General features: G+C 44.1%; 1 protein-coding gene across 13 annotated transcripts in view; it reads left to right on the top strand.

The window, feature by feature from the left end:
- LOC133425941 (receptor-type tyrosine-protein phosphatase delta-like) overlaps window positions 1-13,726 on the top strand; it is a 332,624-nt gene extending 318,898 nt beyond the window's left edge. For all 13 annotated transcript variants that reach the window (XM_061716354.1, XM_061716346.1, XM_061716378.1 and 10 more), the window contains 6 exons: window positions 641-819; window positions 913-1,039; window positions 3,938-4,063; window positions 4,146-4,300; window positions 9,001-9,136; window positions 9,231-13,726. In XM_061716354.1, the coding sequence (XP_061572338.1) occupies window positions 641-819; window positions 913-1,039; window positions 3,938-4,063; window positions 4,146-4,300; window positions 9,001-9,136; window positions 9,231-9,299 (792 nt within the window). In that variant the 3' untranslated portion in view covers window positions 9,300-13,726. The remainder of the gene's footprint in view (window positions 1-640; window positions 820-912; window positions 1,040-3,937; window positions 4,064-4,145; window positions 4,301-9,000; window positions 9,137-9,230) is intronic.
- The last annotated feature ends 1,771 nt before the right edge of the window (window positions 13,727-15,497 follow it).

Here is a 15,497-nt window from a genome sequence, read left to right on the forward strand (position 1 = left end):
CTCTCTCTCTCTCCACCTCCTCTCTCTCTCGTTCTGTCTTTCATTTCCAGCTGTGTCGCCCGGTGGTCGAGCGAGCGAGCGAGCGAGGGGCTGCACGGCTTGTGCTCGCTTCTGCCTGTCTGCACGTACATGCTGGAGATGGAGAGATATATAAACATGTGCATTTTTATTTTATTTTATTTGGGGGGGGTGTGGGAGGGTATTTCTGGGGGGTTTTTCCTGGTTCAGGATCATGTGTGGTTCACATATGTGCACCGAGACAGTGTGGGGCCTTGCGGTTTCCTGCGCCCCGACTCTTGATTTCTCCTCGTCTTATTATATCACCCCTTCCATTCCCGTCCACGGCCGTCATCCCGCTAAGCCGCCCTCGCTTTGTTTATTCAATCAAAGATGTCTGACTAAATATCCTGAGGCCTGCCGACTTCAGCCGATCCTCCAATTTCAGCGGCCCCCGCCTGCCAGAGGAGGACCGGTCCTGCTGAACCCATTTCAATGAGAATCCTCGAGGTCTTCTCCGTAATCCGCCCATCAGTCATGCCTGACGCGCTCCCACTTACTTCGCAGGCCCTCAAAGTGTTTCCTTACTTGCGAGTGTGGTCTGCGAAATGATGCGTTTTTTTTTTTGGTTTTATTTTTCCAGCGTCTGGCCAGCGCCAAGGCTCACACGTCGCGATTCGTGAGCGCCAATCTGCCGTGCAACAAGTTCAAGAACCGGCTGGTGAACATCATGCCGTACGAGAGCACGCGCGTCTGCCTGCAGCCCATCCGGGGAGTGGAGGGCTCCGACTACATCAACGCCAGCTTCATCGACGGATACAGGTGGGGGGGGAAACTTAGCCGACCGTCGGCACCCGTCTACCCCCGACTCATCGTTCCCTTTTACACCCCATTATCCCGTGTTTGTGTTTCCAGGCAACAGAGGGCCTACATCGCAACCCAGGGCCCGCTGGCGGAGACCACGGAGGACTACTGGAGGATGCTGTGGGAACACAACTCCACCATAGTCGTCATGTTAACCAAACTGAGAGAAATGGGCCGGGTATGACGCACGCACGCACGCACGCACGCACGCACGCACGCACGCACGCACTATATTAGTAAAACAGACTATTATACTGTACTAGGCAAGGCAAGTTTATTTGTATAGCACAAAACAACAAGGTAATTCAAAGTGCTTTACATCAACATTAAAAGCGGCAAGACACAATTAAACAGTAAAAAACAAATACAATGACATAAAATGATAAGAAAAGAGGTAAAATAATAAAAAGCACAAGTTGTTAAAAAGTAAGGGCAGTAGAGTACATCAGGTAAGTATTTAATTTAAGAGTACGCTTCAGTAAACAGTTGTTTTTAACCCTGATTTAAAGGAGCTGAAAGGAGCTGAAAGTTTGAAAAGTTTGAGCATACTTACTATGTTTAGGGTACATTTATTCAGTTTACAGTACACTTGTTCAGTTTCAGTTTCTTTTTTACTGTACTTTTTTTTGTTTTTTATTTTTCATACTTATAATTTATTTTTATTTAGTCTGAGTTCATGTTGTCCGACTTTGAGCTGCTGTAGCACCCGCATCAATAAAGGACTATCTTGCTGAAGGAAATAGGAAGTGATGTCATAGGCTAATTACCTCAACAAAGGTTGATTGGAGTCAGTACTTTGAACACCTGAAGTCAACTTAATTAAAAGTGCCAAGCAAGCGGCCCGTACACTGAGGCTACAGTCCTCCTGCAGCGGTCGCAGGTTCGAGTCCCGGCCTGCAACCCTTTGCTGCATGTCGTCCCCATTCTCTCTCTCTACCACCGGCATGTCTAACCCTTGAATAAAACCTCTAGAGCTGCAAAATCTTTAAAAAAAAAAAAAACCCCACCAAAAAAAACACAAAAAAACTAATCTACGGTGTCATTTAGAGCTATTTTAAATTGCTTTAATTATTAATTATTGTAAATTAAATAATTTAATTTGCACTTGCTATTTTTGGTCCTATTTTTACACTTAAACAATGTAAACATGCCGTTCGTAAGGAACATCTTGCTGCTGTAAACCACGCCATGCACGATCCAGAGTAGTTATGTCGCGCCTATCGGTCCACGGCTGGACACGGTGTCTCTGAAGTGAGACGGCGCTGCGGCGACTTTTCCTAGGACTAAACCTGGACCGGAATCCTCAGAATCCAACGTCTCGGTTTGTGAGTGTACCGCGCTACCGGTGTCCTCGGTAAACGCCACAGAGGACGCCGCTGCTCTCCAAAGAGTTTTGCTAAGTAGCACTTTCGCACCCCCCGGGGAACTGTGTTCGACAGACTGATGAGATAAAAGTTTAATTGTTTGGGACAAAAAAAGGCGCCACTTATCCACATTTTAAAACATCCCCCCCCCTAACCCACGAGAACGGCACAAACTGAGGTAGCAGCAGGCGTCAAGAGAGGCTTGTTTCTGAGCTGAAGCAGATCTGGAAAGAGGATCGGTCAAAACTTCCTCCTAAACGCTGTTCAGGTCTTATCCAGAGCTCCTGAGAGAGGCGGGTCGACCTGCTCTGACATCTTTTGTGTTATGAGTTCACGTGGAGAATACTCGTTAGTAAAGATGGATCCCAGCGGGGAAGCCCACCTCCGGTTCTGCAGGTGGCGGCGTCAGCAGCGCCGATGAAAGCTCATTCAGAGAGCCTCAAATATGCCTTTCCTTTTTTTTTTCCTCCGTCACATATTTAGTTTCAAAACACTCCATTTTCGTATAATTGCATTTAACAAATGTGCGAGTAATCACTGCGAACCTCAGAAGCCATTTAGGCTGTTTGTCCACACCATCAGACGTGGCTCTGGGGAGCCTTTCTGGAATAATGGGATGTGTTAATCAAAACCAGCAACTGAGTCTTTATTTCTTTTATTTTACCATTCACTTTCCTCTTCACTCGATGTTTTTAGAGCTTACAGAGTTTGGAAGATAAATTATTTCACTACATGGGGCGTTTGTCCTCCAGACGGGCGAAGCGCCTTCTGCGTAGTTCGTATGTAGTTATAATAAAAGTGATCAAAACTGTCTCTCGCAGAGTCCCGAACCAGGATCTGGAAACAAACACAGCAGCTCCCCTTAAAGCTTAATTACCTTGACTGGACGCCAGAAAACTGAGGAGAAAATATTTAATATTGAAGGAATTATAACAAATTGAATTGAGTATTTGGTTTATGGCTAATGATCTGTGCTCCTGGAGGAAAGTTCATCCGTCCTGAAAAATATATAATAACTATCAGGCATCATTAAGCGCTTATGTGGTGACGGAGCGATCGAAGTTAAGTCCAGAAGTTGTTTCAAATAAAAGAAAATAAACACAATCTCAGGGGAATATGTAATTTTAAAAAACAACATGTACGAACAAACATCAAAACCCATTGTGTATCAGTGAAGGGAGTCAAATTGTGGAATAACTGTAAAGATTAAATGAAATCATGCAAATCACTAAGTAAGTTTAAACAAATCTCTAAAAACACTACTCTTAATGGATACAAAATGGAAATGGACACATGAACTGACAACCAATGACCAAAGTGCCTTGCTCAGCTGAACCACTTTTTCTTTTCTTTTATGCTTTTCTTTTGAAGTTGTGTGAAATGAAGAAACGGTAAAAACAGAACATTAGAAGGGGTAGGACTAGAAAAGTTTTTTGAAACTTCATCCTACACCCTTTCAAACAGGAAATATTTATTTACATATAGATTTGTCTCTTTAATTTGCTTTGTTTTGCTTATGGTTTTCTTTGTTGTTCTTTGTTTTTTTGGGTATATACATTTTATGCATTCTGATTATTTTGTTTTTGTTTAAACCTGTTTGAATAAAAAAAAAAAAAAAAAAAAAAAAGTTTTATGAGCTCTTCTGCTACGAGTTTGTCCCCAAATAAGCTGCGAAGAGCTCTGAAGAGAATCTTTGGTGCTGTCGTCTGCAGGAGAAGTGCCACCAGTACTGGCCCGCGGAGCGCTCAGCCCGGTACCAGTACTTTGTGGTGGATCCCATGGCTGAGTACAACATGCCCCAGTACATCCTCCGAGAGTTCAAAGTGACCGACGCCAGGGTGAGTGATCGGCCGGCTCCCAGGTTTTGTGTTCGCGTCGGTGATTTGGGAGGGATGACTCGGTTTTGGTTTTCCTTTTCAGGATGGCCAGTCCCGGACGGTTCGGCAGTTCCAGTTCACCGATTGGCCAGAGCAAGGAGTGCCAAAGTCAGGGGAGGGATTTATTGATTTTATTGGCCAGGTGCACAAAACGAAAGAGCAGTTCGGCCAGGATGGACCAATCACAGTGCACTGCAGGTGAGACATAGCCTCCCTTTAAATACTTGAATGTTTCACGTGTCATTTACACTGAGAGTGATGGACAACTAAGATTCACCAGTTAATCTAAAAATGTGACACACCCAGAATAAACCCACATTACACAGGAAACAACCACTGCCCACCCCAAAACATCACAGTCACTTATGTCAGAAAGCAGTTAATTTACCAAAGAAAAATATTTTACAGTTAAAACACGGCAAAGCAATTAGGCCGAATGTCTTCAAAGAGCACAGAGAAACTATCCTGTTTCCAAGAGACCTGTAAAAATAACCCAAAGTCAACATATCAAATGTTGAAACTGCCTTTTCTTTTTAAAATGAGTGGATATAGTTGTTTTTCACACATGTACTGTATTCACATGTGTGAAGGGATGTATGAGAAAAACTGATGTATGGACTGGATTTGTAAGCTAATGGGAAAAGGTCTGTATGAGTGTGGACTAAAAAACTGCCCAGCAACCAATTTCAAGAAAGTTGGAAGGAAGCAGGAAAGGACTGAAAAATGATGAAAAGAAGGACCTCTTACCCCCTCTCCACCAAACCGGTTCCAGGGCTTGTTCGGAGCCAGCTGGTTCACAACTTGTTCAACCTGGGAAAGAGCTGAGAAACCGCTTTCCGTTGCTGCGTTTGCAGCGGTTCGAGTTGAAGCAACAACAACAACAACAACAACGTATTTGCTCTGATACGGACTCGGCCCGCGTAGCCCCCTCCATTGACCATATCACTAAAAGACAGGTTGTCTCCTCCACAGACCACTGCTGCTTTGCTGCATCCATGTTAATTAATCGCTTATTTGAAAATGTCGCCTTCTCAAAGTCTTGCTATTGCCGTTGGTCCTAGTAACTCTGCCCCCTCCGCTTACGTAAGCAGTTCTTTCCGTTAGCCCAGAAAAGAGTTGGTGCTACCTTGGAACTGGTTTTTCTGGCCCGGAGTCAGACCCCGTCCACACGTAGCCGGATATCTGCGGATACCTGCTAAACCGGAGATATTTTCCTACGTTTTGACCTGTCATCCACATGAAAACGCAAATAAACGAAGGTTTAAAAAAACTCCAGGCAAAGTGAAGATTTTTGAAAACTCCGTTTATGTAGATGCGTGTAGACACACACAACCGGAGTTTTGCGTTTTCGAACGTCACATTATGCGCCAAAACAACAACAAATCTGCTCTGACGTGCGCCTTTTGTTTACTACAGAACTACAGATGATCCAGCATCTGTTCTCCAAGCTATTAAATAAATGGTCTCTGGTCTTGACCACCGCTTACTGCGTTACACCGACGCAGAGCCTACGGCGTAGGGTACGCGGCGACACGCACCCTACGGCGTACCCTACGGTGTAGGCTACGGCGTAGGGCTGCGTCGATAACGCGGCAGCTCCGTGGCGGGACACGGGGGGGAGAAGGAGACGCGCCTGCCGGGGAAGCGGAGCCGCGGAGGTGCAACTTCCCCGGGAGCCGCAGATTATCTACAGGTTTGAAATGCTTATGAATGTGGTCGAAAACACAGATCTTCGGTTACGTGTGGAAGGGGTTTTTTTTTAAAACGATGTAATGTGGATGCAAATTTTTTTATAAACGGAGGGGGGAAATATTCGGTTTTAAAAATACCCGGCTACGTGTGGACGGGGTCTCAGTTCTTTGTCAGTGGAAACAGAAAGCCTGGTTCCAAACTCAGCACTGGCCCTGAAGCAGCCTGGAACCGGTTTGGTGGAAAAGGGGCAATTGACATCAGTTCAGAGCGTCCTAGGGGAGCCGAGTTCCAATACCGGTGTATCTGAATAAGTCCCTGTAAGCATGGTAGACGGCAATACCAGCCCCTAATGAGCCCCGTTCATTAAAAAACAGATGGGCTAAACAAAATACCGGTGCAGTTTAATAAGCAGCGGTCAAGACAGTACGTTGGTTCATTATGCAAAAAGCCTGAGAAACCTGCACTTCCATGAAGGTGCCAGTGACGCTGAACTATGTAAACGAGATTTAGAGCAACACATGCTGCCATTTCGGTGACTTATGTTTCACAGAGCCACATTCAAGACGTATAACAATAGAGAGTACGGTTCCTAAACAGCCTGCCTGCATTTCAGAGCCTCCAGAGCGTAGTATCCACACACAAAAAAGCTTGCACACTGCTGAAAGCTGCTGAAAGCTGCTGAAAGCGTGCACGCACCAGAGGATAGGACATTCTTCTTCTCCAGTAGATGCGATTTTTGGGCAATTTTCCCTTCAAAAATCACGGCCCACCTGGAAACCAATCTCATATGAGCTAGAATTCGACCATAAATAGTCGACGCAGAGCGCCTCGCGAATGCAGACGGAAAGATGAAAGTAATCAGCTGGCTGATTGGTGGCTCCTTTCTGTGAATCATGGCAGCTGGCGGCTTCGCTCATAACTGCTGCACGTCTTTTATCCCATAAAACAATCTTTAAATCTTTAAGTTTGAGAGACTCGTGGTACATATCTAATAAACAAACCATAAAAACACACTTTAAGGGGAAATGTGTCTCCTCACATCACATCTCACTCACAGAGGCTCCATCGTAGACATCTGTAGCCACAGAGCTGCTTGTGCTAATGCCAGGGAGTTATAACGTTTCATATGGATCCATCAATTGCAAAAAATTAAAAAACTGAAACCAACTTGAATCTCAAATCAGATCACCAGTACTTTACTGAACATACTGAAAATACTTGGACTTACAGTGGGTACGGAAAGTATTCAGACACCTTTACATTTTTGCCTTTTGTTTCATTGCAAACAGAAATGTAGACATTTTTGCCAATTTAAAAAAAAAGAAAAACGGAAATATCACTTTAAGTCTGAATACTTTACGTACCCACTCTACTAGAAGAGCAAGAGAAAGAAAAAAGACAACTAATAGTTCTGTGTCACAATATTCAACATTGCTATCAATAAATCTTTAAAAAAAAAATGACTGTGCAAAATTTGTTAAAAAAAAACATCGACAACTCCTTGTCAAAAACCCTGTCCATTATGCTCAGAGGCGTGAGCAAGTGGCTCATATACTGAGGCTACAGTCCTCCTGCAGCGGTCGAATCACGGCCTTGCACCTTTGCTGCATGTCATCCCCATTCTCTCTCTCTCTCTACCCCCTTCCTGTCTGCAACTTGAATAAAGGGCCACTAGAGCCACAAAAATCTTTAAAAAAATAAATAAATAACCACTGGGCCACAACTCATTTCCATCCATGCACGTTAGTAGCACATTTTCCAATGAATTCTATAAAGTAGAATTCTTAGCTTGACAGTTCAACTGGACACAGCTTTGATTTGATAACTGAAGAATGAGTTTCGTCCAAGATAGCTATTTTATTTTTATTTCAGTAAACAAGTTGGAGTCGGAGGCGTCTTTACTATAACGATCAACATTAGCAGGACAGACTGAGCTGCTCCGAGCTACATTAGCTAATGTATTATATGCGCTTTCATCAGCTTTGTTTACGTAAATACTGTGTTTACTTAAAGACCCAGGGAGGGCGAGAGGTAGAGGCGGGCCCCCTTTATGGTGTTCTCCACCGGCCGACCACTTTCATTGTCACTGCTCTGTTGCGATTCAACGTTGGGCCCCTTTCTGACTCGCGGCCCCAAGAATTTGCCTGGTGTGCCTGTCGGCAAGCGGCACCTCTGATTCTGCTAGCAGTGTTCGAGTATTCATTTTGTTATCAACTTAAGAAAATTGTTTATCATAGTGGTTAAAAAAAAAAAAAGAGAGAGTTGCACCTAATTTCTACATTTTGTGAGTAAATAAACAGAATTAAAGCTGCAAGCAGCGATGAAGGGGCCCTCGCACTCACGGCCACCGCCCCCATAAGCATATCAGAAATTATATCCATATCCAAAATTACGCGATTAATTCAGAATGTTCAAAATGGCCGACTTCCTGTTCGGTTTCGGCCATGGCGCCAAGAGACTTTTCTTTAAGTAGCGACATGATACAGGTGTGTACCGATTTCCGTGCATGTACGTCAAAGCGTATTATGGGGCTTGAGGCGCAAAGTTTTTTCTGTCTGAACCAATCAGATGAAGGGTGGGCGCGCTTTTTGGAGTCTAGCGTCGCCACGGTAACGCTTTTGAAAGAGAAAAGTAATGCGTGTTGTCGCAGGATGGAGACGCACATTTTGATGTATAACACACTTGGGGGCTCGTTACGGTTCGGGCCGTATTAACTGCCGAAGGAATGGCATAAATTGCGTCAAAGTGACACGATTAATTCAAAATGGCTGACTTCCTGTTCGGTTTCGGCCATGTCGCCAAGAGACTTTTCTTTAAGTTGTGTACTGATACAGGTGTGTAGCGATTTTCATGCATGTACGTCAAACCGTATCGTGGGGCTTGAGGCACAAAGTTTTCCGGGGGGCGCTGTTGAGCCATTTTGCCACGCCATTAATGTAAACCATTAAATATCAAATTTTTCACCAGGCCTGACTTGCGTGGAAAATTTGGTGACTTTTTTGGGCACGTTTAGGGGGGCAAAAAGGCCCTCCTTTCGTCAGAAGAAAAAAGAAAGAAAGAAAAAAAATTCCTACAGATACAATTGGGCCTTCGCACTGAAGGTGCTCGGGCCCTAACGAGACATAATAGACATGATGGTGAAAACTGCAGGAACTGGAGCTTTAAGAACGCATCTCTAAATATCTTTGCACCTCATTCGCCGACAGCGCTGGCGTGGGGAGGACCGGCGTGTTCATCACGCTCAGTATCGTGCTGGAAAGGATGAGGTACGAGGGAGTGGTGGACATCTTCCAGACAGTCAAGATGCTTCGGACTCAGAGACCCGCCACCGTCCAGACAGAGGTGAGCTCTCTTTCTTTCCTTCTTTCTGGTGCTCTTGTTTCTTTCTTTCTTTCTCTCTCCGTCATTGACCCAGTCTTCTCCTGCCTCCCCTCAGGATCAGTACCAGTTCTGCTACAGGGCTAGTCTGGAGTACCTGGGAAGCTTCGATCACTATGCAACATAAACCCAGTCGTCGTTCGTGCCACATTCAACCTAGTGCACCTTTTTTTGTAGTGTCACACGCAACCGGAATACGTGCACTAGGCTGCGATGTGCGCGTGAAGATTTTTTTGCCACCACACGCAGAGTTAAAGAGGGACCATCGGCTTATCCCGTAAAACCCAGAAGCAGCACCTCTAACTGAGCCATAGCAACCTGCTTGACGAGGGCGTCTCCTTCCACCCTCCGCCAGAACAAACGCACCCGTGGGTCGGTCCGAAGAAGCAACTTCAACCACTGTTCCAATCAGAATACTTGATCGAGTATAGATTCGTCTGTTTCCGTTTCAGTGCTTTCTTTGTGAGCACCCAGATTGCTTTCGTGTCGTTTGGGTGTGGAACTCTCACCTCGTCCATCACCAGTGTAGCATCACCAAACTAAATACAGGACCAAGCTACGGCATCTTTCTGTCACGGGAATTTTTTATTTTTTATTTTTTTTCTTTCTTTCCTATCACGAGAACCGTTGAGAAGGAAGTCTACAAATCCATCTTACGGACGCCTCGTCGACTGAAGGAGCTTGAGACTTTTAAGCACCGGAGAAGTAACAATAGGAGACTGAAACCACAGAGCACACATTACGAACACACGTTGGGGGGAAAGAAAAACCACCAAAAAGTGTTTTTTTTTTTCTGGTTTATTGTGGAAACAGACTTTCGTTTCTTGTGAATGATAAAGGGGAGATTTCTACCATACAGTAATAAGCACCACCAGTTCAACCTTACGCTTCACGATTTAAAATAAAGCAAGTATAGAGGTTCAAAATGCATACCGCAAAACGTTTATTTAGTTTTTTAGAAAGATACATGACTATTTTCTTTTTACGGGTTTATGATTTTTACCCCCCCCCACCCTCCCCCACTGAATATACAAAAGCAAAAGTTGTATTTCTGTTTTCTGTGTAACCCCAATGAACTGTAGCCATTTTTTTATGTGGTTTAAAATGTACAATCAAATCTAGCGTGGAAGATTTTCACAAAAAACAACAAAAAAAAAAATGCCACTGTTGAGTGTCCTACACCCACTCACTTTCTAAAAAACACTCGCACGGGGGGGGCCCGCCCCCCCGCCTCGACGCTATAACCTTGCCTGCGGCGTCAGCGGCCTGAAGAGGGCGCCCTTCAGAGTCCGACGTTCACACCCGCTGCTACCAGGAAGTCCCGCCAAGTTGTCCGGTGTTACGGGAGCACAAGTGTGGAGAGTGTTGATGATTAAAAAATAAAAAAAGTTTCTCAAAGATTTCTCAATCGGAGAGCGAGAAAGGGACGTAGAGACGGGGCGGGATACGGGGGAGGGGTGACGGGACAAATTTCTCACCGGAATGCTCACCGTAGACTTTTCTCTCTGTCTGATTCAGTGTGCAATAAGTAGATGTATTATATATTTTTGTGTCAAGTCACTAACTGCAGTTATATGCCATAATGATGATGATGATTGATGATGATGATGACGATGATGATATTGGTGATGGTGCATCATTTTTTTCAGACACCAGGATGTTACACTTGGTCACCGCCACGTTTTACTGTGTCCAAACAGAGGACTTAAGATCTCTAAACATGTCACAGCTCCAGTAGATGATGTCATCCTTCTGTGCGTCACAGCAAGCGAGCGAAACTCATATTTCAAACAGCATCTCTTAAGTATTTTGATTTTAGATTTCTAGTGCCTTATATTACACGCCTATTTTGATAAAGTTACTTTAAAGGCTTTTCGTGTATTTTATGTACGTATGCTTGTACATATGTGATCTGAATGTCTGTGTATAGGATCTTCTTTTTTGTTAGGTTAAGTGAAATTATATTTGTGTGTTCTGTTTTTGGCTGTGATATTGTGAACGGGAAGCTCTGCGTAGGCTGGATGGCCGTGCTCATTACTTCAGACCCAGCAACTGCATGTCACACCTTTTGTTGATTAAGGAGTAACATTTCCGATCTGCTTCAGAGCGTGAAATCAGCAGGATAAAAGCCACTTTCACGCAGCGACTGCGGCGTGAAGGCGTACTCGAGGTCCCCTGTTGGTTCTGCCTCCGCTCTCCAGCTGTGCATTCACAATAAAACCATGAAGGCGCATTGATCCAATCCCAGTATCAACTTTTACAAAGCATTACACAGTCTCGCAATCCAAGGACGTTCCCTTTCCTCGTCTTTAAGGTCCATACAGGTCAGCAACAGGTCCCTCGTGTTTTTAGTCCGCACTATTCAGTAGGTGTTGAATAAACCATAAAAAAAAAAAAACCACCAAATCGATAAATAAATACATTAAGTTCCTTGGTCCGGGTTGCCCACAGTAGCTACGATGCAAAAACAGCCCCTCTAGTAGGGCTCATTTTCTTGAAATTCCTCTAATTTAGTGACAAAGTTCAGAATAGGTGCGTTTCCAATAGCAGGAGTTCAGGGTAGATCTGGCCGGACAGTAACCTCTAACGGGGCCAACCGTCTCCTCGGCCTATTCAGCTGGCATGTTTCCATCACACCGTAGCGCCACACAAGAACCTTTGACTGAAAAATAGCACTGTCGACCAACAGGTGGCAGTAATGTGCATATTTTGCTGTTCGCAAAAGAATGCAGCAGAAGAATGAAAAGAAAAAGAAACACGTTAACAATGGATGCCACTTTATTTTTTTTTGTAAACACACCGCGGTCGTAGTGAGATTAAAAGAAGCCCCCCACCGGACCTCTATATTGGTTTAATATGGCACAATACATGAACCGACTCATCAGTCCATCCATTGTTTTCTTCGTGTAATCTCCAACTTCATCAAATGTACTCGTAGCAAAATGTTTCTAGTCCAAATGATTTGTGGTCACATAATTTAAGTTCACGTGAGAGGGCTGAACGTAATTCCCTGCATTTAGAATAACCAAATGGCAGAGATCACCCACATGTAGCCCTTCTTGGCCAAAAAAAACGGTACTCTCCTACTACAGGGTTGTTTTTTGGCCCCCACAAAGGTTCCTAAGGGCCATGTTACAAGGGGCCTTCCTGGTAATGGAAACACGCACAAACGTGTTGTCGTTGCGTCGTTAGTGGACTTGTCGCTCGGCCAGTCAGACACCGTCCCCGGGACGGACCGATTTAATAATCTGCATAGAGCTTGACGCCGTCCTCACGCCGCAGTTGCACCTTTTTTTTCCCCCGCGTTGCCAATTCAAACACCGGTCATTTCGCCCCCGTTGGGGCTCTGCTGCTACGAACGGGTTGCTGCACCTTTTCCCTCCATCGCCTGATGTTCACATTGCACAGCGGGCAGAATAAAGGCTTTACAGGGTCACGACAAACTGGCTGTGTGAAAGGGGCTAAACTGTGTGCCCCTCCCGTGGAGACTTCAGTTTACCTGCTATGAAATTATGGCCCTCACTTAGACGTTGACACCGCCTGGCTATGCAGATGTCTATAAAAGCAGAATGGCTGTAGATGTTTTTGTTCGACTGAGCAGCAGTTGGGAGTATGCTTTGTTATGCTCCTCAGTCTGATCATCTGTTTCCCCCAGTCCGATGTCTACGTCCGTGTACGTTTTCCGATAACAACAAAAAGGCTAAAGAGAAGTTTTGGTGCTAACATCACACAATAGACGTAATTTTTCTCAAAAAAAAAAAAGAAATGGCTCCATTAACGCTTGACCACACAGAGGATGGTCGACAGTTTTCCACTATTACATTAACCCTGTCGTTGTTTTTGTATGCATGGTACCACTTTTGAGATGCCCCTTTGGTCGCACCGGTTATGGGAAGACTTGCACTTTTTCTCTTCGTACTATGCACTAATACTAGCATCTTATTTTCTCTGATAGCCCGCCCCCAAACCAGGAGTCTTACTTGAACTCTGTAAGGTCGGATCCCGTTAATGCTCACGCGGTTGTGTATATGTAAATAACACAAAACACAGAGAGTAATTGAAATGCTTAAATAAATGGATAAATAAGTAAATTAAAGATAAAGTTAAGGAGCGAAGAGAAATTTATTGGATTTACAGAGTGATATGATAAAGGGACGCACCTGAAATCACAGTTTTTTGGCACAGACGTTTGTGCAATACATCACATTGTGGATTTGTTGTACCACAAGCAAGAAGTTTCACTAAATCGTGTTCTATTTTACCCCCAAATGTATCATGTAGATGGATAAAACTGGAGTTTATAAAATGTATAAAAATGAAAATATAGTGTGTTCTTGGATCAGTTACCTCCGATTGGTCTGTATATGTAAACTTTCTTTCGTTCTCTTTTTTTTTTGGTTTGTTTTTCGGCTCTGAGTCAACAAGTGCTTTTTATTTTCTTACATTGGTTCTCAGAGCGTGCAAAAACTTAAAAAAATAAAGAAGGTCTGTATGGATTTCTGTTCTTTATCGACACAAGTTTCATTTGTTACAAATAAACTCAAGTGAAATAATTGTTACTGTTGTCATTTCTAAATAACTGATGAAGCAGGAGCAAAGCTACCGTAGATTTTTTCACAGTAGATGACAGAAAACATCAAATACTGAAACATTTTTTACCATTTAATTTTGAACTTGTTTTCATTATTCACCTTTTTTTTTTTTTTTTAGATGAGTCACTGCAATTTCGGAAAAGTGATGGATAGTAGAAAAACATCTGGACGATGATGTTGCTTTTCATCAGGTACAATTGTAGCCGAATTATTTAAGAGAACGGTTCGCCAATCTCCAAAATAAAACTTAATAATTAAAATAATATGCCAGACGGGAGTCTTTCTGTGTGGAGTTTGCATGTTCTCCCGTTCCTGCGTGGGTTCTCTCCGGTTACTCCAGCTTCCTCCCACAGTCCAAAAACATGCATAGTAGGTTCATTGATGATTCTTTGAGTGTGAGTATGCATGGTTGTGTGTCTGTATATGTGGCCCTGTGATAGACTGGCGACCTGTCCAGGTGAACCCCTGCCTCTCACCTGTAATTAGCTGGGATAGGCTCCAGCAGACCCCCGTCACCTTGCAAAGGATACAGCGGGTATAGAAAATGGATGGATGAATGGATGGAGAACATCATATTTTTAAAGGATTCAGATTGAGATTTCTGCACACACGGGACAACGCGGAAAATCAATAGTGGTTATCCATGATTTTTGGACCCTCGGGGGGAGTAACACTGGACGAGTTCATGAACGCTTCTAGAAAAAATGCCCCGTTTACAGAGCCACTTTCTTCCACCTCGCTGTGCTCCGTCTTGGAAAGGTTTTGTCCTGCCACTGTTACACCTTGGGAGGTAGGAACAGTGACCAAAAGAAAAACGTAAAGCGTAACAGGGCTACAAAGATTGCTGCAAACCCATCCCCTGGGGATGAAATCAACCGGCACATCATGGACACGGTGAAGTTTAGCCCGTTGTCAGTTTGTACAGTGAATAAAAACTCAAGACTAGCTACAAACGGAGCAATTCCAAATTACAAGTCTCCCACTTGAACTAGGGCGCTAGCCAGCAAAGGGTGCTAGCTGCTAGCCTGCAAAGGGGCGCGAGTCTGCAAAGGGGCGCAAGCCTGCAAAGGGGGCTAACAGCTCTGCGGTGTCTGCTGACTAGCTTACCAACTTGGAAGGCCTATCACCTGTTGAGGTCAAGCTGGCGCAGCAGCGGCTAAACCGAAGCCGGCGTTTGTGCAGAGCCGAGTCAGCGACCACAAAGGCACTTGTTGCTGGTCGTGACGCGTAAAGACATCTCCAGAATACTCCAGAACACTGTGATGCGAAAGCACCCACCTTGGACACACATAGCTGCCCCTATGTGGGATCACTGTGAAAACACCGCTGGAGAGAGGAGGTGCAGTAAAGTAGCCACTTTCTCAGAAATATCGTTTCTCATCCAAATGCAGGCTAGAAATTAAAATGCAGGGTGGCTACCGACACTGCCAATATTATTTTATTGGTACCTTTCCTCAGTTAAATGATTTAATAGGTTTATATGTTCTTTTTCTGAATTGATAATGGTGTCATGGATGGTTTGTTATGGTAAAAAAATGCATTTAAAAAACCTAAACTGTCTTCATTCAGGCTTTGCTTACAAAATTAGGGGGAAAAAAGTATTAACTTGTCATGCCTCCAAATGAGGAGGAAAAAAAGAAAAGAAAAAACGCATTGTTTTTTTACTAAATAAGACCACAAGTTTAACGTCTACTTACTAACCACCGAACGGGGGGAACAGAAAGAAACCTAAG

Source organism: Cololabis saira, chromosome 1, assembly GCF_033807715.1.
Source record: "Cololabis saira isolate AMF1-May2022 chromosome 1, fColSai1.1, whole genome shotgun sequence".
In the NCBI taxonomy this organism is placed as follows: Eukaryota; Metazoa; Chordata; class Actinopteri; order Beloniformes; family Belonidae; genus Cololabis; species Cololabis saira.